Raw genomic sequence first — 14,773 nt, 5'->3', positions numbered from 1 at the left:
ACATTCCAGTCATGAGAATGATTCCACCAAGTTTCTGTGATGCCTTCTTGCAACATACTTGCTTGAGACTTAGGTTTTGATCATGTCTTCCTGGCATATGATTGGCAGCTAGAGGGATGAGATTCTCATGGTCCTCTAGTGTCTCATGAGTATCTCAGTGATTGGATGTAACTCTCTCACACTCTCCTCCATGCCTGAGTAGTAGGATGACTCTAATGCTGGCACTGAAGTGAAGGAAGTCGAGAAGTTGCTTAATGATTGCCTCTCTGGTGCTTCCATTTCCAATGATCTTGCTTCTGATTTTGATAGCTGAGATTTCTCTTTCGGATTTGTCTTTTCAATTGGGCTCATTCTTTTTTTTAATACTTTTGCTTTTGATTGCTGCTCTTTATCAATCTCTACTGTCTTCCACCGTGCTTGTTGTTTCTTTAAGACAGAGGCGTCTGCTCCTTTCTTTGGAGTATTGCTGAGATTGGCTAGATTGGGCCTGGAAGGCCAGTTGCAGCAGTCCCCAACCCCCAATCTGGGGACCGGGACTGGTCCATCGATCAGTCGGTACTGGGCTGCGGCTCCTCCTTGTCCTCCTCCCCGGCTGCTACCTCAGGGCCTGCCCTGCCCTGCCACTCTGCTGCTGGCTCACCTTTGGTACTCTCCAGCGGCCACCATTGCTGGGGCATCCCGTCAATGTGGCACTGCGCAGCTGCTGCTGGCAGCGCCCCCCCCCCAGCGGGCGGCGGGAAAGGAAGCAGAGCAGGGGCTCAGGCAGCGGCGACATCCCTCGGCAAAAGACTACTACCCCCCCCCCCCCCCCGGGCCTCAGTAAAATTGTCAAGCATTGACCAGTCCCCAGTGATAAAAAGGTTGGGGACCACTGGCCAGTTGGACTTTAGAGTATTGCTGAGATTGGCTAGATGTCAAGCGCTAAATAACATTATCCACCCTTTTCCCCTTGCTGAATCCGTATCAGCTGGAATGCTTCTCACACCTCTTGGCATTTGTTTTACACAGGGGAGGGGATGCTCTGTCCCTGAAAACTCTGGTTAAAAAGAGGAGGTGGTACCCAGCCAAATGTTTCCTTTTCTCTAAAAGGACAGCAGCAGACCAGTTTAACCAAAAGGTAATTACCAGCCTTTTATAATAGTTTTTACTTGGCAGCCAATATGTTTCTATTATACATTTCTCAGAGAGACTGCATTAGCTGAAACAGAGTTTGTGGCTGCTGCTTTCTTACTGTTCCATCACCCATAGTTAACCCTATGATGCCCTATGTTAAATGCCAGTTGGTTTGTTTGCAACCTGCAGATGTTTACATTTTCTTATTGTTTTTGCATATTTGTAGAATGAAAAACAGATTTGGCTTTATACATGTTTAAATGATTGCCTTTTTCTCTCTGATCTTCTAAAGTTTCTGGCACTTTAAAGGTTTTCTTTAGGTTGTTTAATTTCATGTTAATTTGATCAATTTTCATATAAAGGCTGATTATGTTCTCGGTTCTAAGGAAGGTTTGCATGATAGGTATCTTCATGTTACTTGCCTGCACTGATATTTTCTCAGGAGTCAAGTGTTCCAAGGTCAAACCCTCCTCCTCTGCTTGTCTGCTAGAGCAGTGTTCCCTAACCCCCAGCCCGGTTCCAGGCCATTGAGCCCTCAGTACCAGGCCGCGGCGGGGGAGGCGTGGGTGCTGGTGCAAGCGCCGGGAGCGCTGCGGGGGCTGCTTCTCCCTCCTGCCCCCTCCACCACGGCCCCTCGCTCGCATTCTCAACTTTCCCCGGGTGGGCTAAGCAGGGGACCCCTCTGGCCACTGCCGGAGACTTCCTCGCTGGCGCTCCGCTCCCTGCTCATTGCCGCCATCCTCCTCTGCCTCAGCCTCTCCGTCTGCTCCTTCTTTCCTGCCTCTCCCATCACACTCTGGCATTCCCTTCGCTCGCCACTGAGGAGGCTCCGTGGTGCCTTTCACCTTTGCAGGGCTATGGCAGTGCCTCCTCCTCATCCCCCCTGCGCCACCATCGCTTTCTCTGTCCCGAGTGTCAAAACTTTGTTAGGGTGGTGGGACGGGGCTGCGGCAGGCGGGGTGTGGGGAGCGATTGCTCCCAGTGCGGGGAGCACCGGGCCGTGGGGGGGAGGTGCAGGCGTGCTGGTGGGCACAAACACGCCTGCGCGTTTGTGCCCGCCAGTGCCCGAGCCTCCCCAGACCGAAAAAGGTTGGGTACCACTGTGGCTTTCCCTCTCCTTGGGGGGGGGGGGGGGCATTTCCCAAGGCAACAAATCTGTTATTGGATGAAATAACTACCGTATTTGCCGGCGTATAAGACTGACTTTTGACCCCTAAAAAACATGCCTCCAAGTGGGGGGGTCGTCTTATATGCCAGGTGCACTTCAATTGGGATAGACATAGCTGCCTCCCGATGTTCGCCCAGTGCCCATAGATTAAGGTGACCAGAATTAAGGGACGCCGAGGCAGAGGTGGCGGCGGCGGAGGTGGCGGCGCTCCCCCCCCCTGGGCTCACCAACTCTGCTGCTGTCATGTGAACTCCTCCCGGCTCGGAACTCGCTGGGCCCGCCAAACTTGTGCCTGCGTGCACGCCCCACCTCGCCATGGCAGCGACAGGCCCTCCCTCCCACAAAATACTCTGAAGCGGGAGGGGGGAGAGAGAGAGCTCCCAATGGGCCGGCCGGGTGAGCCAGGGGCAAAGGAGTGGAAAGGCGGAGGATGCTGGGGAGGGGGGGAGGTGCCAGCCTCTGCTCCCCTCCCGCGGTTTCTGGTGTTTTGAAGCCGCCCCCATTCCGGAAGAGAGCACACGCGGCCAGCCTGGCGCGCAGCCCTCCGCTCGCTTGCTCTCTCCCTGTTTGTTTGCAGTTTGCAGAGGAAGCTGTTTCAGTTCAATTCACAGAGGCGCTGGCTCTGAGAGAGAGAGAGATGACCCTTGCCTTTTTGGGGGGAAGGGAGGTAATCACTAATCCGAGCATAGTTTCTTGCTTTCTTTTCTTTTTTATTTGGTGTGTGGAAGAGTCTTATACGCTGAGTATATAACAAACTCTATATTTTGAGTGGAAATGTTGGGGGGGGGTCATCTTATACGCCGGTCGTCTTATACGCTGGCAAATACGGTACTGTTGCAACCTCATAGTTTTTGTCTGTGAAGAAGCAGTCCAACTTGGGCTGTTTTTCTGCTCTCTGGCCTGGCTGCTCTGGAGTACAGTGTCTCTGTTTCTTCATTCCCATCAGTATAGGCTTCTCCATTGCTTAAAAAAGCTAGTTTTTATTATTATTGCCTCTCTCACACTTTCCACTGCTCCTACATGAGAGAACTGGACACTCTTCCATAGCGATCCCCAACCTGTGGGCTGCGGACCACATGTGGTCCTTCGACTAATTGGAGGTGGGCCCCGAAGGACGCCTTCTCCCCCCCCCCCCCGGCCCTTTACAACACACTTTGGGTGTCATTGTCTCCCGTCACTCCCAGATGGGACTGTCTTGTTGCAGAGAAACAAGCTCAGGGTTCCCATTGATTTGTCATTGTCATGAGTTAAAATTTCCATGAAAATAAAATGTTCCTTATGTTCATTGTTGTGGCGTGTCTGTATCTTATTTTGAAGGGATGTTTAAACATTACCATAGCGATCAAAGAGTGTTAGGGCAGTGGTTGAGAGTAGAGGAATAAACTACCCCCCCCCCCCACCGGGACTCAGTAAAAGGCATTGAGTGGTCCTCGGTGATAAAAAGGTTGGGGACCACTGCTCTTCCAGATACTCTCTGAACTCCAATCACTACTGTGTAGCTGGTAAAAACAGCACAGCACAACAAAAGGCAACTGGCCTGTACAATGATACACGTTAGAACCATCACTGTATTGCAATTTATTGATTTCATTTATGTTTATAATATATCATGACCTCAGGAGAAAGCAAAAGCAGTAAGCTGTCTCACTCATTTTCACAATGGTCCCACAAGCAGACGGCTTCTATCCTCACTTTCTAGACAGGGAATTGAAGTGGAGAAAACAAGGTCTAGCTCTCCAAAGAATCCAGACCCTGAGCTGACAGTGGCATAGAGACTTCTAGGCAGAGTTCTCCATGCTGTTTCTGTCATGGAATCCATACAATTCTGTTGGGCTGAATTCTCTTCTGTTTTCCACCACCATGGGAAGGCAAAACTGATTGCCTCCCAGTTGGGCTGCCAAAAGGGGTCACATGGTAGCTCCAGAAGACCAGCATTCCAGGAAGCTGGCCACCAGGGAGGGGTATGTTGATATCCCACCAAAAGCAATTCTAATGGAGGCAGGGAAGCAGCATAAAAATAACCCAGCCCACAAGGACAGGGCTCTCATTTTCCTTTCAGGAGCTGCACAGAGTAGTCCAAACACTGCTACCTAGTTAAATTGCAGGCAGGCCAAGAAAAGAACAAAGGTGACATTTTTAGAAGAACACACATAGTGTGTTTCAAAGAAGGCATCTGTGGATTAAAGTGTTCTTTATGGCATCCATTTCTGACATCGTCCAAGACCGCTAGGTGACAAGGCTAATGTGTCCGGAGTTGATAATCTGGAACAAAATGGTAGAAGACAAGGGTAAGCTGGATCAACCACTTGGCTAGGAGGCCTGGGGGCTGGAAGAAGTTTTGCCTCTTATTTGAGCAACATTCTTTCACTGGCACTGTGAAGTCCCAGCAAGGAGGAACACTTTGCAGGGCTCGCAATTCCCATGGAATAGTAAAATCATTGGAAAAATTCAAACTCTGGGCCTCGATCCGAACCATCTAATAGAACTTGGCCTTAAAACAGCCAAAGCTGTAGTATGGCAACGTTTTTTTGATATAGACTCTCAGGAGGAATTCTCAATTCTTCCTAGAATCTATAGCACTCTGAAAGGATGGTCAGGAAATACTCCAGCTCTGTATCTCACAAACATCCCAATAGCAAAATACCATTGAGCACGTTTTAACTCATTCCCCTCAGCTTCCCTCGAGGGCAGGTTTCTCAATCGTCCGCTGGAGGTTTCTCAATCGTCCGTGTATGCCCCTGTGATAATGCCCGGCCTGAGACAATTTCACATATCTTATTATATTGCCCTTTTTATGAAACCATCTGAAAATATCTAATCCTACCCTTACTATCCCATTACACTAGACATTCATCTCTACCATCACATAACAGTGACATTCTAGTTAAATTCTTGCTAAGGGATAAAGACCCACTTATTTCTAACATGGTAGCAATATTTCTTTACATCTGTACTAGAATTAGATCAAAAAGAATGTCTGAATGATAGTAATGGATAGGTAATGGATAGGCCATCTTATCACTTGGGTTAATGGACTGCTCTAGAAGATGTATTGATTCCTTGTCCCTGCAGCTAACTTCCTTGAGGTTTCTTCCCCCTTCTCCTTTACATGTTAATAACTCTTCCCCCCTACCTACAATAACATATTATTTGTTCCCATCAATACATTGTTTTTAACATTGTTTTATTATCTTAATATTTTTATGTAGCAATACGTTTGTATTTTTACTACACATATCGATTAATTTTTATCATTGCAGTTTGTATTGATGCATTATTTATATGGGTCAATTGACTGAATAAACATACTGACTTTGCAGGGCAGTTTTAGGAGGTCCCTACCTTCAAGTTTCCAGCTAGGGAAGAATAGTTGGTTTTTATACTCTGCTTTTCACTGCCCAAAGGCATCTTAAAGCAGCTTCCAATTACCTTCCCTTCCCTAGAGTGCGGACCTCTAGGAATTTCAGGGCTCTCTCAGCCTCACCCACCTCACAGGGTGCCTGTTTGTGGGGAGAGGAAAGGGAAGGTGACTGTAAGCCACTTTGAGACTCCTTCGGGTACAGAAAAGTGGCATATAAGAACCAACTATTGTTCTTCAGTAATATCAGGGCTCTCTCAGCCTCACCTCCCTCACAAGGGGTCTGTTATGTGGAGAGGAAAGGGAAGGTGAATGTAAGCCGCTTTGAGATTCCTTCGGGTAGAGTAAAGCGGCATATAAGAACTCTTCTTCTTCCTTCCTCTTCCCACAACAGACACCCTGTGAGGTAGGTGGGGCTGAGAGCTCTGACAGGACTGCTTGGTCAGAACAGCTCTATCACAAATACCAATGACCATCCAGACAGGGCTGGGACAGGGCTACCCTACTCATTCCAGTGGCATTGGGTATCTAAAGAGCTTAGCAGACCTCCCATCCCATATTCATTTTACTTACACAGAGCAAAGCTAACTATATGCTGACATACTTTAATGACCCCACTATTTACCAGGAATGCCAGACTGTGGCCAGGCCCATCTGTCCACTGCTGGCCAGCTGGCAAGCTGTGTGTGTGTGCGCGCGCACATGTGTGTGTGTAGAATTACATGCTCTGAACGGGAGGAATGCCTGGCATTTCAGCAACATGTCTACATTAACTGGATGTGACATAGAAACATCGGGGGCCATGTTTTTTTTGGAAAAAACTAATTCTGCCATAGGTCTTTGCCCACCCCCACTCTGCCTACAGCACACCACTGGTTCGCCAGAAGTTCCACTCTGCTCCTTGGGAGTCCAACCCTGTCCCTTACTGGCTACTTAGATGGGCTGGGCAACTGTTCACTCTGGTTCACAGGGCCTTCTCAGTCCTGGCATCAAAACTTCCTCAGGGAGGTTCACCTGTATCAAGGTCTCCCACCAAATGAAGACTTTGCTCTGTTTAGCATACCCCCCCCCCTGGTTCTTGTGTTGTTTGTGTGTTTTCTTTTCCTTTTCACCCCTAGAAGCTCATAGAAATATGAACTTGAGCACCAGAACATTTCTAGATATCCTCTTTGGAATCAGGTCTCGCCCACGTAACTTACCCCCGCTCTGGGTGATGTAGCGGACCCATGGGAGAGCCTGATAACCACTTTTCTCTATTATCTTCATGTACCGCACCTGTGGGAAGAACAGCAGCCCTCCAGCACTTCCGAAACCAGCAAGCGACTGATCAGCACACACGCACCCCAATATCCAGAGTTTTAAGCACAGCCAGTGTTGGTGCCTGTCACGTGTGGGATGTTCCTCACAGGCAAAGAACTAAATTTTGAGATGAAAAACTAGTTCTGATCTCAAAGAAAGAATTGACAACTTGACCAAGGGAAGCCTCCTTCAGGCAGAGACTCAGCACTCTATTTCAAAGGGCAGTTGTATAAACACAAGGACTGGGTTCCTGACAATAAAGCTTCTTCAGATAATTAGTAAGTTTCTGGTTTCTATCTGTAACTCAATTCTGGTTCTGACTTGTCAAATGGCAAAAAGGTGTTATGTTCCAAGGTAGCTCAGATTGCAATGATACACATCTCTGTTATTGTTTCCTTTTTTATTTGGAACATTTTAAATTTCATAACTAGTATGATGTTATACACTAGAACTGAAATTATACCCTTCTATTTCTTAAAGCGGGTAAATAATTCTAGGTTTGATTAGAATTGTTGTATTTCATCACCAACCCAGTTTTCTCTCCAAACCCAATCAATGTTTTCAAAATATACAAATCTAAAGTTTTGGTCAGCAAAAGGGGTACTATCTACCTTTTAAGATTTAGGGAAATAATCAAGGGAGGTGGTTTCAGAGGGCAGTCGTGCTGGTTTGAATCTACTCTGCTAGCATCTGATGAAGGAAGCTTTGGGTCCTGAACACTTATTCCCTGGAGCCCGAGTTGGTTTTTAAGGTGCTAAGGACTTGAGCCTAGCTGGTCAAGGGAAGCTCATCTCTTATTGTATTTCTTGTATGGATTTATACAGCTCTTACTGTAGAGATCACCATCTATATATTTTTTCCCATGTGTGCCCCCTATCTGTGGATAGCTAAATCCACAGATAGGGGACACATGGAGGCTAAAGGGATTTTTCAGCACACTTGCAGAAAATTTTTAATTTAAAAAACAACCATACGGGAGAGGTTTCAATCTCCTGAAAAGTAAGAGAGAGCCGTGGCAGAACTGCAGCAGGGCCTAGCAGCTGGGGTCCATACAAAAATCCCTGCCATCACTGTCATCAACTGGGGGAATCCTCAGGGGGCTCAGCAGTTGGAAGGGGCACACAGGGATTGCCACCATTGATGGTGGGATGGAGAAGCGGCAAGAGCCATGATGGCCCTCAGGATTGCAGCAGCAACGGGAGGTAATTAAGACAGGGCGATGAACTATCACTCCCGAGTATTGTCAGTCCCCACTTATTTCATGCCAAATTTTCTAAGCCTGATGAAAAGTTCTCCTCATGGAACAGCTAGTTGTTCCTAACTTCTTAATTCCACCCCTGCCACACAGATTTGGAGCTCTGACACCAGAACCGTCCCAGCTACTGTATCACCCAGCCCATGCAACAGTCTCTTCACCACACAGAAAGAGTGACTACTGTAATCTCTCTGGCTCACCTGTATACCAGAGACTGTGAAGTAAGGGATCTCAAACCGGACCGAGATGGGTGGCCGACCCTCCAGCTCTTCATTTTCAACACTAGGAAGTCCAAAATGAGCTCGCATCAAATATTCCTTGCCACCCTGTGAAGCCAGATGCAAGAAAAGATTGAGATTAATAGGACAGCAGAGACCAATCAAGGTCATGACATAAGGCCAAGGGTCAGGAAGGATCTTCCAGGTAAAGAAATGGCAAGGAAATCCAATGGCCACAGTCTTGTCATAACAAGGAGAGCTGGGGATTTTATACCCCACTTTTCACCACCCAAAGGAGTCTCAAAGCGGTTTACACTCACCTTCCCTTCCTCTCCCCACAACAGACACCATGTGAGGTAGGTGGCAGAGAGAGAGAAAACTCTAACAGAACAGTTGTAAGAGAACTGTGAAATGCCCAAGGTCACTCAGCTGGCCGCATGTGAAGGAGAAGCAGGGAATCAAACCTGGTGTTCCATATTTTTTGAATTTAGTTATATGGTCTTAGACCAGAATACTAAAACATTTTATTGATTGATTTTTAGATTTTTACCCCACCACTCTTGACGAGTGTCGTCTCGTGACAGCTTACAATACAAGACAAAGAAACACAATATAACCCATAAACCCTCATTAAACATTAAAACATTAACACTATCCAAAACTATCAAAGATGGCGGTATAACTTCCTAATACTCCTAACCCCAATTCTGCTGTTCCAAACTACAGGCCATCATACTGGCTCTCAATGATAAAAACTTGAGGGTTCAGATGGTAAATGCTCAGGGCAAAGCTGAGCTTAAAGGATTAAAGAAAAATGCTTATAATACTCAAGCATTTGAAACAGTTCATGGGTATATTAAAATTAAGTTAAAAGATAACATTATGAAAAAATAATGGAGAAGAAAGAAAAAATTTAAGAGATTAAAAGTTCAGAATTCTAGATCTTTCAATATATTTTTTGCTTCTGGCAAGCTTGAATCACAAATGCACAACAGAGAGAGATCTTAGGCTTTTCGTAGAGAAGATGTTCTCTAATCTGCTCTGTATTGATTTGATGAGGCATCATGTCTATTAGTGCAGGGGTCCCCAACCCCCGGTCTGCGGCCCGGTACCGGGCCACAAAGGCCATCAGAGCGGGCAGCCAGCGGCCGCGCCTGCCTCCCCCCCCTGCAGCTAGAGGGGGGGAAGAGGCCAGCACGCCAGCCAGCACGCCAGCCGGTGCACCAGCGACGCTAACGCGCACGTGCGGAAGTGCCGCGCGTGCGTGTTTGGGCCCCCTGGTGGCCAAAACGCGCATGTGCGGCAACTCTGCGCATGCGTGTTAGCGCCACCTGGTGGCCAAAACGTGCATGAGTGGCAGTTCCGCGTGTGCGCGTTTTGAGCAACTGCGGCAGCCGGGCCGCTGGCTCTCCCCCACCCTCGGAGGCGGTCCCCGACCAGATGAAGGTTTGGGACCGCTGTATTAGTGGACGAATAAGTTTGGAGTGTCCTTAATAATAAAGCGGGCAGTGGGTGAGAATGTCTTCTATTGTCTCAACTTCTTTTAGAGGACAGGAACAGTTGCTCTGAAATAGGAATTCTTCTGTATTTGCCCTCCAGGACTGCAGAAAGCAAAGCAGAACATCTAGCCAAGGTGAAGGCTCTTCTGTGTTTGGTGATAGTTGATAAATAGGCAGCTGATGTTAGAATATATCTTGAAGATATCGGCGCTAAGAAGGTAGAAGCATTTGCAACGGCCCTCGGTTGTTCAGTATCTTCAGTTCTTTATTTGATAAGTCACCTTGCGTCGACCTTACCAACCCTAAGGAGGTCATTGAGGATGAGCCCCAAGTTCGCCTGTTGGATCCCATTATCTTTCAGCCAGCCTGACTGGAAAGAGTCCTTTCCAGTCAGGCTGGCTGAAAGAATGACCTAAATGTTCAGATGTAGAATGACCTAAAACAGACCCTTACATCAACCCTTACCATGCTGGTCTCAAGTAGACAAACTGGAACATGTCCAGAGGAGGGCAAAAAAAATGATGAGGGGTTTGGGGACCAGGACACATAAGGAAAGGTTGTTTAGCTTGGAGAGAAGATGACTGAGAGTTGAAGAGGAATGTAGACAACCTGGGGCATGTACAGAGGAGGGCAACAAAGATGGGGAGGGGTTTGGAGACCAAGAAGAAAGATTGGGGGAGCTTGTTCTGTTTAGCCGGGAGAGGAGACAACTGAGAGGGGATTTGATAACCATCTTCAAATATTTAAAAGGCTGCCATATAGAGGATGGAGAAGAGTTGTTCTCTCTTGCCTCAAAGGGACGGACCAGAACAAATGGGATGAAAGTAATTCAAAAGAAATTCCATCTAAACATCCAGAAGAAGTTCCTGACAGAGCGGTTTCTCAGTGGAACAGGCTTCCTCAGGAGGTGGTGGGTTCTCCATCTCCGGGAGTTCTATGAAGGTTCAAGGGGGTGGCAGGTTACAGTGGATGAGCAATAGGGTTGTGAGTGTCCTGCATAGTGCAGGGAGTTGGACTAGATGATCCAAGAAATCACTTCCAACTCTATGGTTGTATGATTCTAAGTCTGATCATAGCATTCAAGACACATCTGGGTGTTTGTAACACAGCTCTTAGGAACTTAGATTGAACTTTCTCAAGGGGCTTTAAACAGGATTCAGGGGGAACAAGGAGGAACCCATAAAGCAGTTGAGCCCAAAATTTGTCTTGAAATAACTTTAGTGCCACTAGGATAGAGTAGCCTCCCCTAGAAGAGAAACACTTTGTTATACTGAGAGCTGACTTGCCTCCTTGGTCAGCGGCATAGATGTAGTATGCACTCCTAGAGGAGGACGCTTGAAAAATCACCCCTAGATATTTAGATTTATGAAATCTGGAGAGTATCACTTGGGTTTGATTTTGGGATCACTGTGGGTAGGCAGATAAGTTGTGAGTTTCTGCATTGTGCAAGGGGCTAGAGTAGCGATCCCCAACCTGTGGGCGACGGACCACATGTGGTCCTTCAACTAATTGGAAGTGGGCCACGAAGGACGCCTTCTCCCTCCCCCCCCGGCCCTTTACTTCATCCCCCCCAGCCCTTTACAACACACTTCATTGTTGTTGCATGTCTGTATCTTATTTTGAAGGGATGTTTAAACATTACCATAGCGATCAGAGAGCGTTAGGGCAGTGGTTGAGAGTAGAGGAGTAAACTACCCCCCCCCCACCGGGCCTCAGTAAAAGGCGTTGAGTGGTCCCCGGCGTTGAGTGGTCCCCGGTGATAAAAAGGTTGGGGACCACTGGGCTAGAGGACTATCTTAAGATGTGAGCTTAAGTTGTCAGTTGGCTTCACCCTACAACTTCAGGCCATAATGGCCCAAGCAAAATCGGAAATCATAGCCCTGGTGTGGATCATCAAGGTAGCCTTGTGTGCTCTTTTCAGCGCCATCTCATTATGCCTGAAAGTGCTGTCCTTGAGGACGTTATTGCTATCTTTTGGACAGGACTGTGCCTAAGTGCAGAGGCACCAAAGGTGCATTAACCAGAGGTCCTCCATAGTTTTTGTTGGCAGATGTTTACATTTCTTTGCCAGGGATATCAGGGAAGAGCCACCTCCTGGTGTAGCGCATTCTGACCTCATAGTTCGTTGGTAGTGGCAGGGAAAGGGGAAGATGCTATTCTGCTGCGGGGATCCCTGAATATCCTGTCATTCAGGTGTACCATCTCAGGTTCCTCGAACTCCTTGGGGGGTTAAGGAGGCACTGGGAGCCCCTGAGACTCAGGTGGATCTCACCAGAGAATGCCATCCTTGTAGAAGGTTTTCAGAGCACAGGTTCTCTGATGTCTGAGGAGGCAGTAGACGAGCCCACCCCCAGTGCCCTGGGGGATTTGCTCAACAGGGCAGCCAGCTGCTGCCCTGCAGAAGCCACAAACTGCATTCCCAATACAGAATCATCAGGCCAGAGACCTAGGCAGTTGAAGGAGTCTGTATACATCTGACTCTGCCGCCTGGTAGACTCAGGCCAGGTTTCAGAGCCGTCCTTTTTGCTCTTGGGAGCAGTAGAGCCCGTCTCAGAGCCATCTTTCTTGAATATCTGGGGCCATTCCGCATAAATGTAGCAGAAGTTTTACCTTTGGTACACGCTACTAATTCAACGTTCCGCATGATGTTGCACACAATCTGCAACACTACTGCAACACTCGCTTCGTTGTAGCGCTTTTCGGGGAATCGGGAAAAGTGGATTCCCCCTGAAAAAACCACTACACTTCTGAGCACAAGCTGCAACACATCAGCAAAAGACATGTGCGTTCTCAATGTAGCGGTAGAAAGAATATCCCTTCCCCACTCTTGCCCCGAACTTCCAGAGAAGCGATCGCCATTTTTTTCTTAGACCGGGGAAAGCAATGAACGAGCGAGGCTTCTCCGGCTAAAGTCCCTTCACAGAAGTCCTTAACAGTGAAACAAAGCTCCCTACTGCAAGTGTCTTTGAAGTTCCCAAGCACAACACAGCCCCCTGTTCAGCACTGCCCATAATTTCGGCCACAAATCGTACCCATGGGGGGGGATTTTTTTTTCTACTTGAGGAGCGTGTATACGATTAATCGCTAGCTCCTATGCCAGCAAAAAAGGTCTTTCTGAAACAATTGAACACAGATTCATTGCAACTGGTGTGTTTACGTTTAAAAAAAAAACAGTTCTTATAGGGAAAGGGGGTTTTCGGGAGCATGAACACAACAGCCCATTGGCTGTTCCATTTGATTGATGGCCAGGGGCGGGAAGAAGCGCAGAAAAATCTCACTTCCTTTGTGGCGATTCCAGCGGGACCGGAAACATGTGGGGAATGAATACAACGCCACTGGTACTTCAATATTCCACTAAAATTAAAGGCATGCAAAATGGCGAAATTCCACTATTTAATATAGCGTTTCTGCATTCTGAAAACATTTGGCAACATTGGTCCTTGTGCAGAAAGCCCCCTGGTGTTGTTTTGGAAATGAGTTGAGTAAGCCACAAGCCTTCCACCTGAAAAGAGGGCTATCCAAAAACTGGAAGGCCAATCATTGGTCACCCAGATGAGGCCACCCAGTTCATTTGAATTTGAATAGCCCCACCTGACCAAGCAGAGGAATGACCTAACAATCTTTGGATGACTTCCCCCACTGAAGTAGAAGAACTAGTATTAGAGTTATGCATCAGTTCACTGGCTGACATTTTCTGGCTGGCTCTGCTTTTTGTCGCAGCAATTGTGTTATTAGCTCCACCTACTGCAGCAGCCATTTTGTGATTGCGTCCACCCTATGGTGTAATTCCAAAGGTTCCCATAGGCTCAGAAAGGTTGGGAGACACCCCCCCAGGACCATTCCCATGATGAGACAGCACCTCAGGACTCCCTAGGGAAAATAGGCATCTTATTTAGGCAGACTCAAAACTCTCACTGACTGGACCACTAATCTATAAAATCCTAGACGGCCATAGAAAAAAGAAGGGCAAACCATGCACCGGGAAGGACTTGATGCTCCAGATGACAACGTTCTTCTCTGGCATATATTTTGCATTACCAATGCTGGTTTTGAATTTGGGAGAATCAGCGTCACTTGGGACTGGCACAGCTATCTCGACACCATTAGCCACCGACTGCTTCTTGAACTGGCCCTTCGCCTTTTGAAGGAGAAAACTGAATGAGAAGGAGCCTCAAGGCAGTTTGTACCACCCCCTTCCAATGTCCCCATGCCAAAAAAGAACCACTGCCAAACTAATTCAGTTACAAATCTGAGATTTAGGACCAAGGTGGCCCAAGAGCTCAGAGATTGATTAGTCATATCTGTAGTTGAGTAGGTAGAGTCATATGGTGCAGCAGCACCCCACCCCAATATGTCATGCCCTATCTGTGAATTCACAATCATCCCCAAATAAGGAAAATCTATGGCTTTTTATTGTGTTGATAAAAGGGAATATGGGGAATCAGTTTTTATCCTGGTTACCTGAAACGAGAGGTAGAGAACCTGAAGTCACATGTGCTTGCCATGTTGTTTCCATGACTGGTATTGTATCTGTATTGTCCATGTTGCATTCCTCCTGTGTACTTTTGCGCTAAGTACTGTCTTGTTAACTGCTTGACCCAAGAAACAGGCACGGCTGGAATATGTCAACTATGTTGTTTTAAATTTGTAAACCTAGGGAGGCTGGAAGCAGTCTCCTCAGTACTTCTCTGATATCTCCTGACCTTGGGCAGCAGAGACCAGCCCCTCTCCCCTTTGCTCTAGCATACTTGTGGCTTGGAAAAGTGTCCAGAAATGGCAACCTGGGTTTTGGCACCAAAGAGTACCCGAGGAGTGGATCGGGAAGTAACCTTAAAGCCAGGTGGGCTTCTGCTAACTTTAGTT

General features: G+C 47.4%; 1 protein-coding gene across 4 annotated transcripts in view; it reads right to left on the bottom strand.

The window, feature by feature from the left end:
* Nucleotides 1-3,844: 3,844 nt before the first annotated feature.
* AP1M2 (adaptor related protein complex 1 subunit mu 2) overlaps nucleotides 3,845-14,773 on the bottom strand; it is a 50,885-nt gene continuing 39,956 nt past the window's right edge. For 3 of the 4 annotated variants that reach the window (XM_077346130.1, XM_077346131.1, XM_077346133.1), the window contains 4 exons: nucleotides 13,890-14,048; nucleotides 8,394-8,519; nucleotides 6,839-6,914; nucleotides 3,845-4,543 (listed from right to left, as the gene is read on the bottom strand). In XM_077346130.1, the coding sequence (XP_077202245.1) occupies nucleotides 4,521-4,543; nucleotides 6,839-6,914; nucleotides 8,394-8,519; nucleotides 13,890-14,048 (384 nt within the window). In that variant the 3' untranslated portion in view covers nucleotides 3,845-4,520. The remainder of the gene's footprint in view (nucleotides 4,544-6,838; nucleotides 6,915-8,393; nucleotides 8,520-13,889; nucleotides 14,049-14,773) is intronic. The other variant, XM_077346132.1, reaches the window with a different exon arrangement.

This window comes from Paroedura picta, chromosome 7 (genome assembly GCF_049243985.1).
Source record: "Paroedura picta isolate Pp20150507F chromosome 7, Ppicta_v3.0, whole genome shotgun sequence".
NCBI classification, from domain to species: domain Eukaryota; kingdom Metazoa; phylum Chordata; class Lepidosauria; order Squamata; family Gekkonidae; genus Paroedura; species Paroedura picta.
This window is presented reverse-complemented; position numbering and strand designations above follow the sequence as displayed.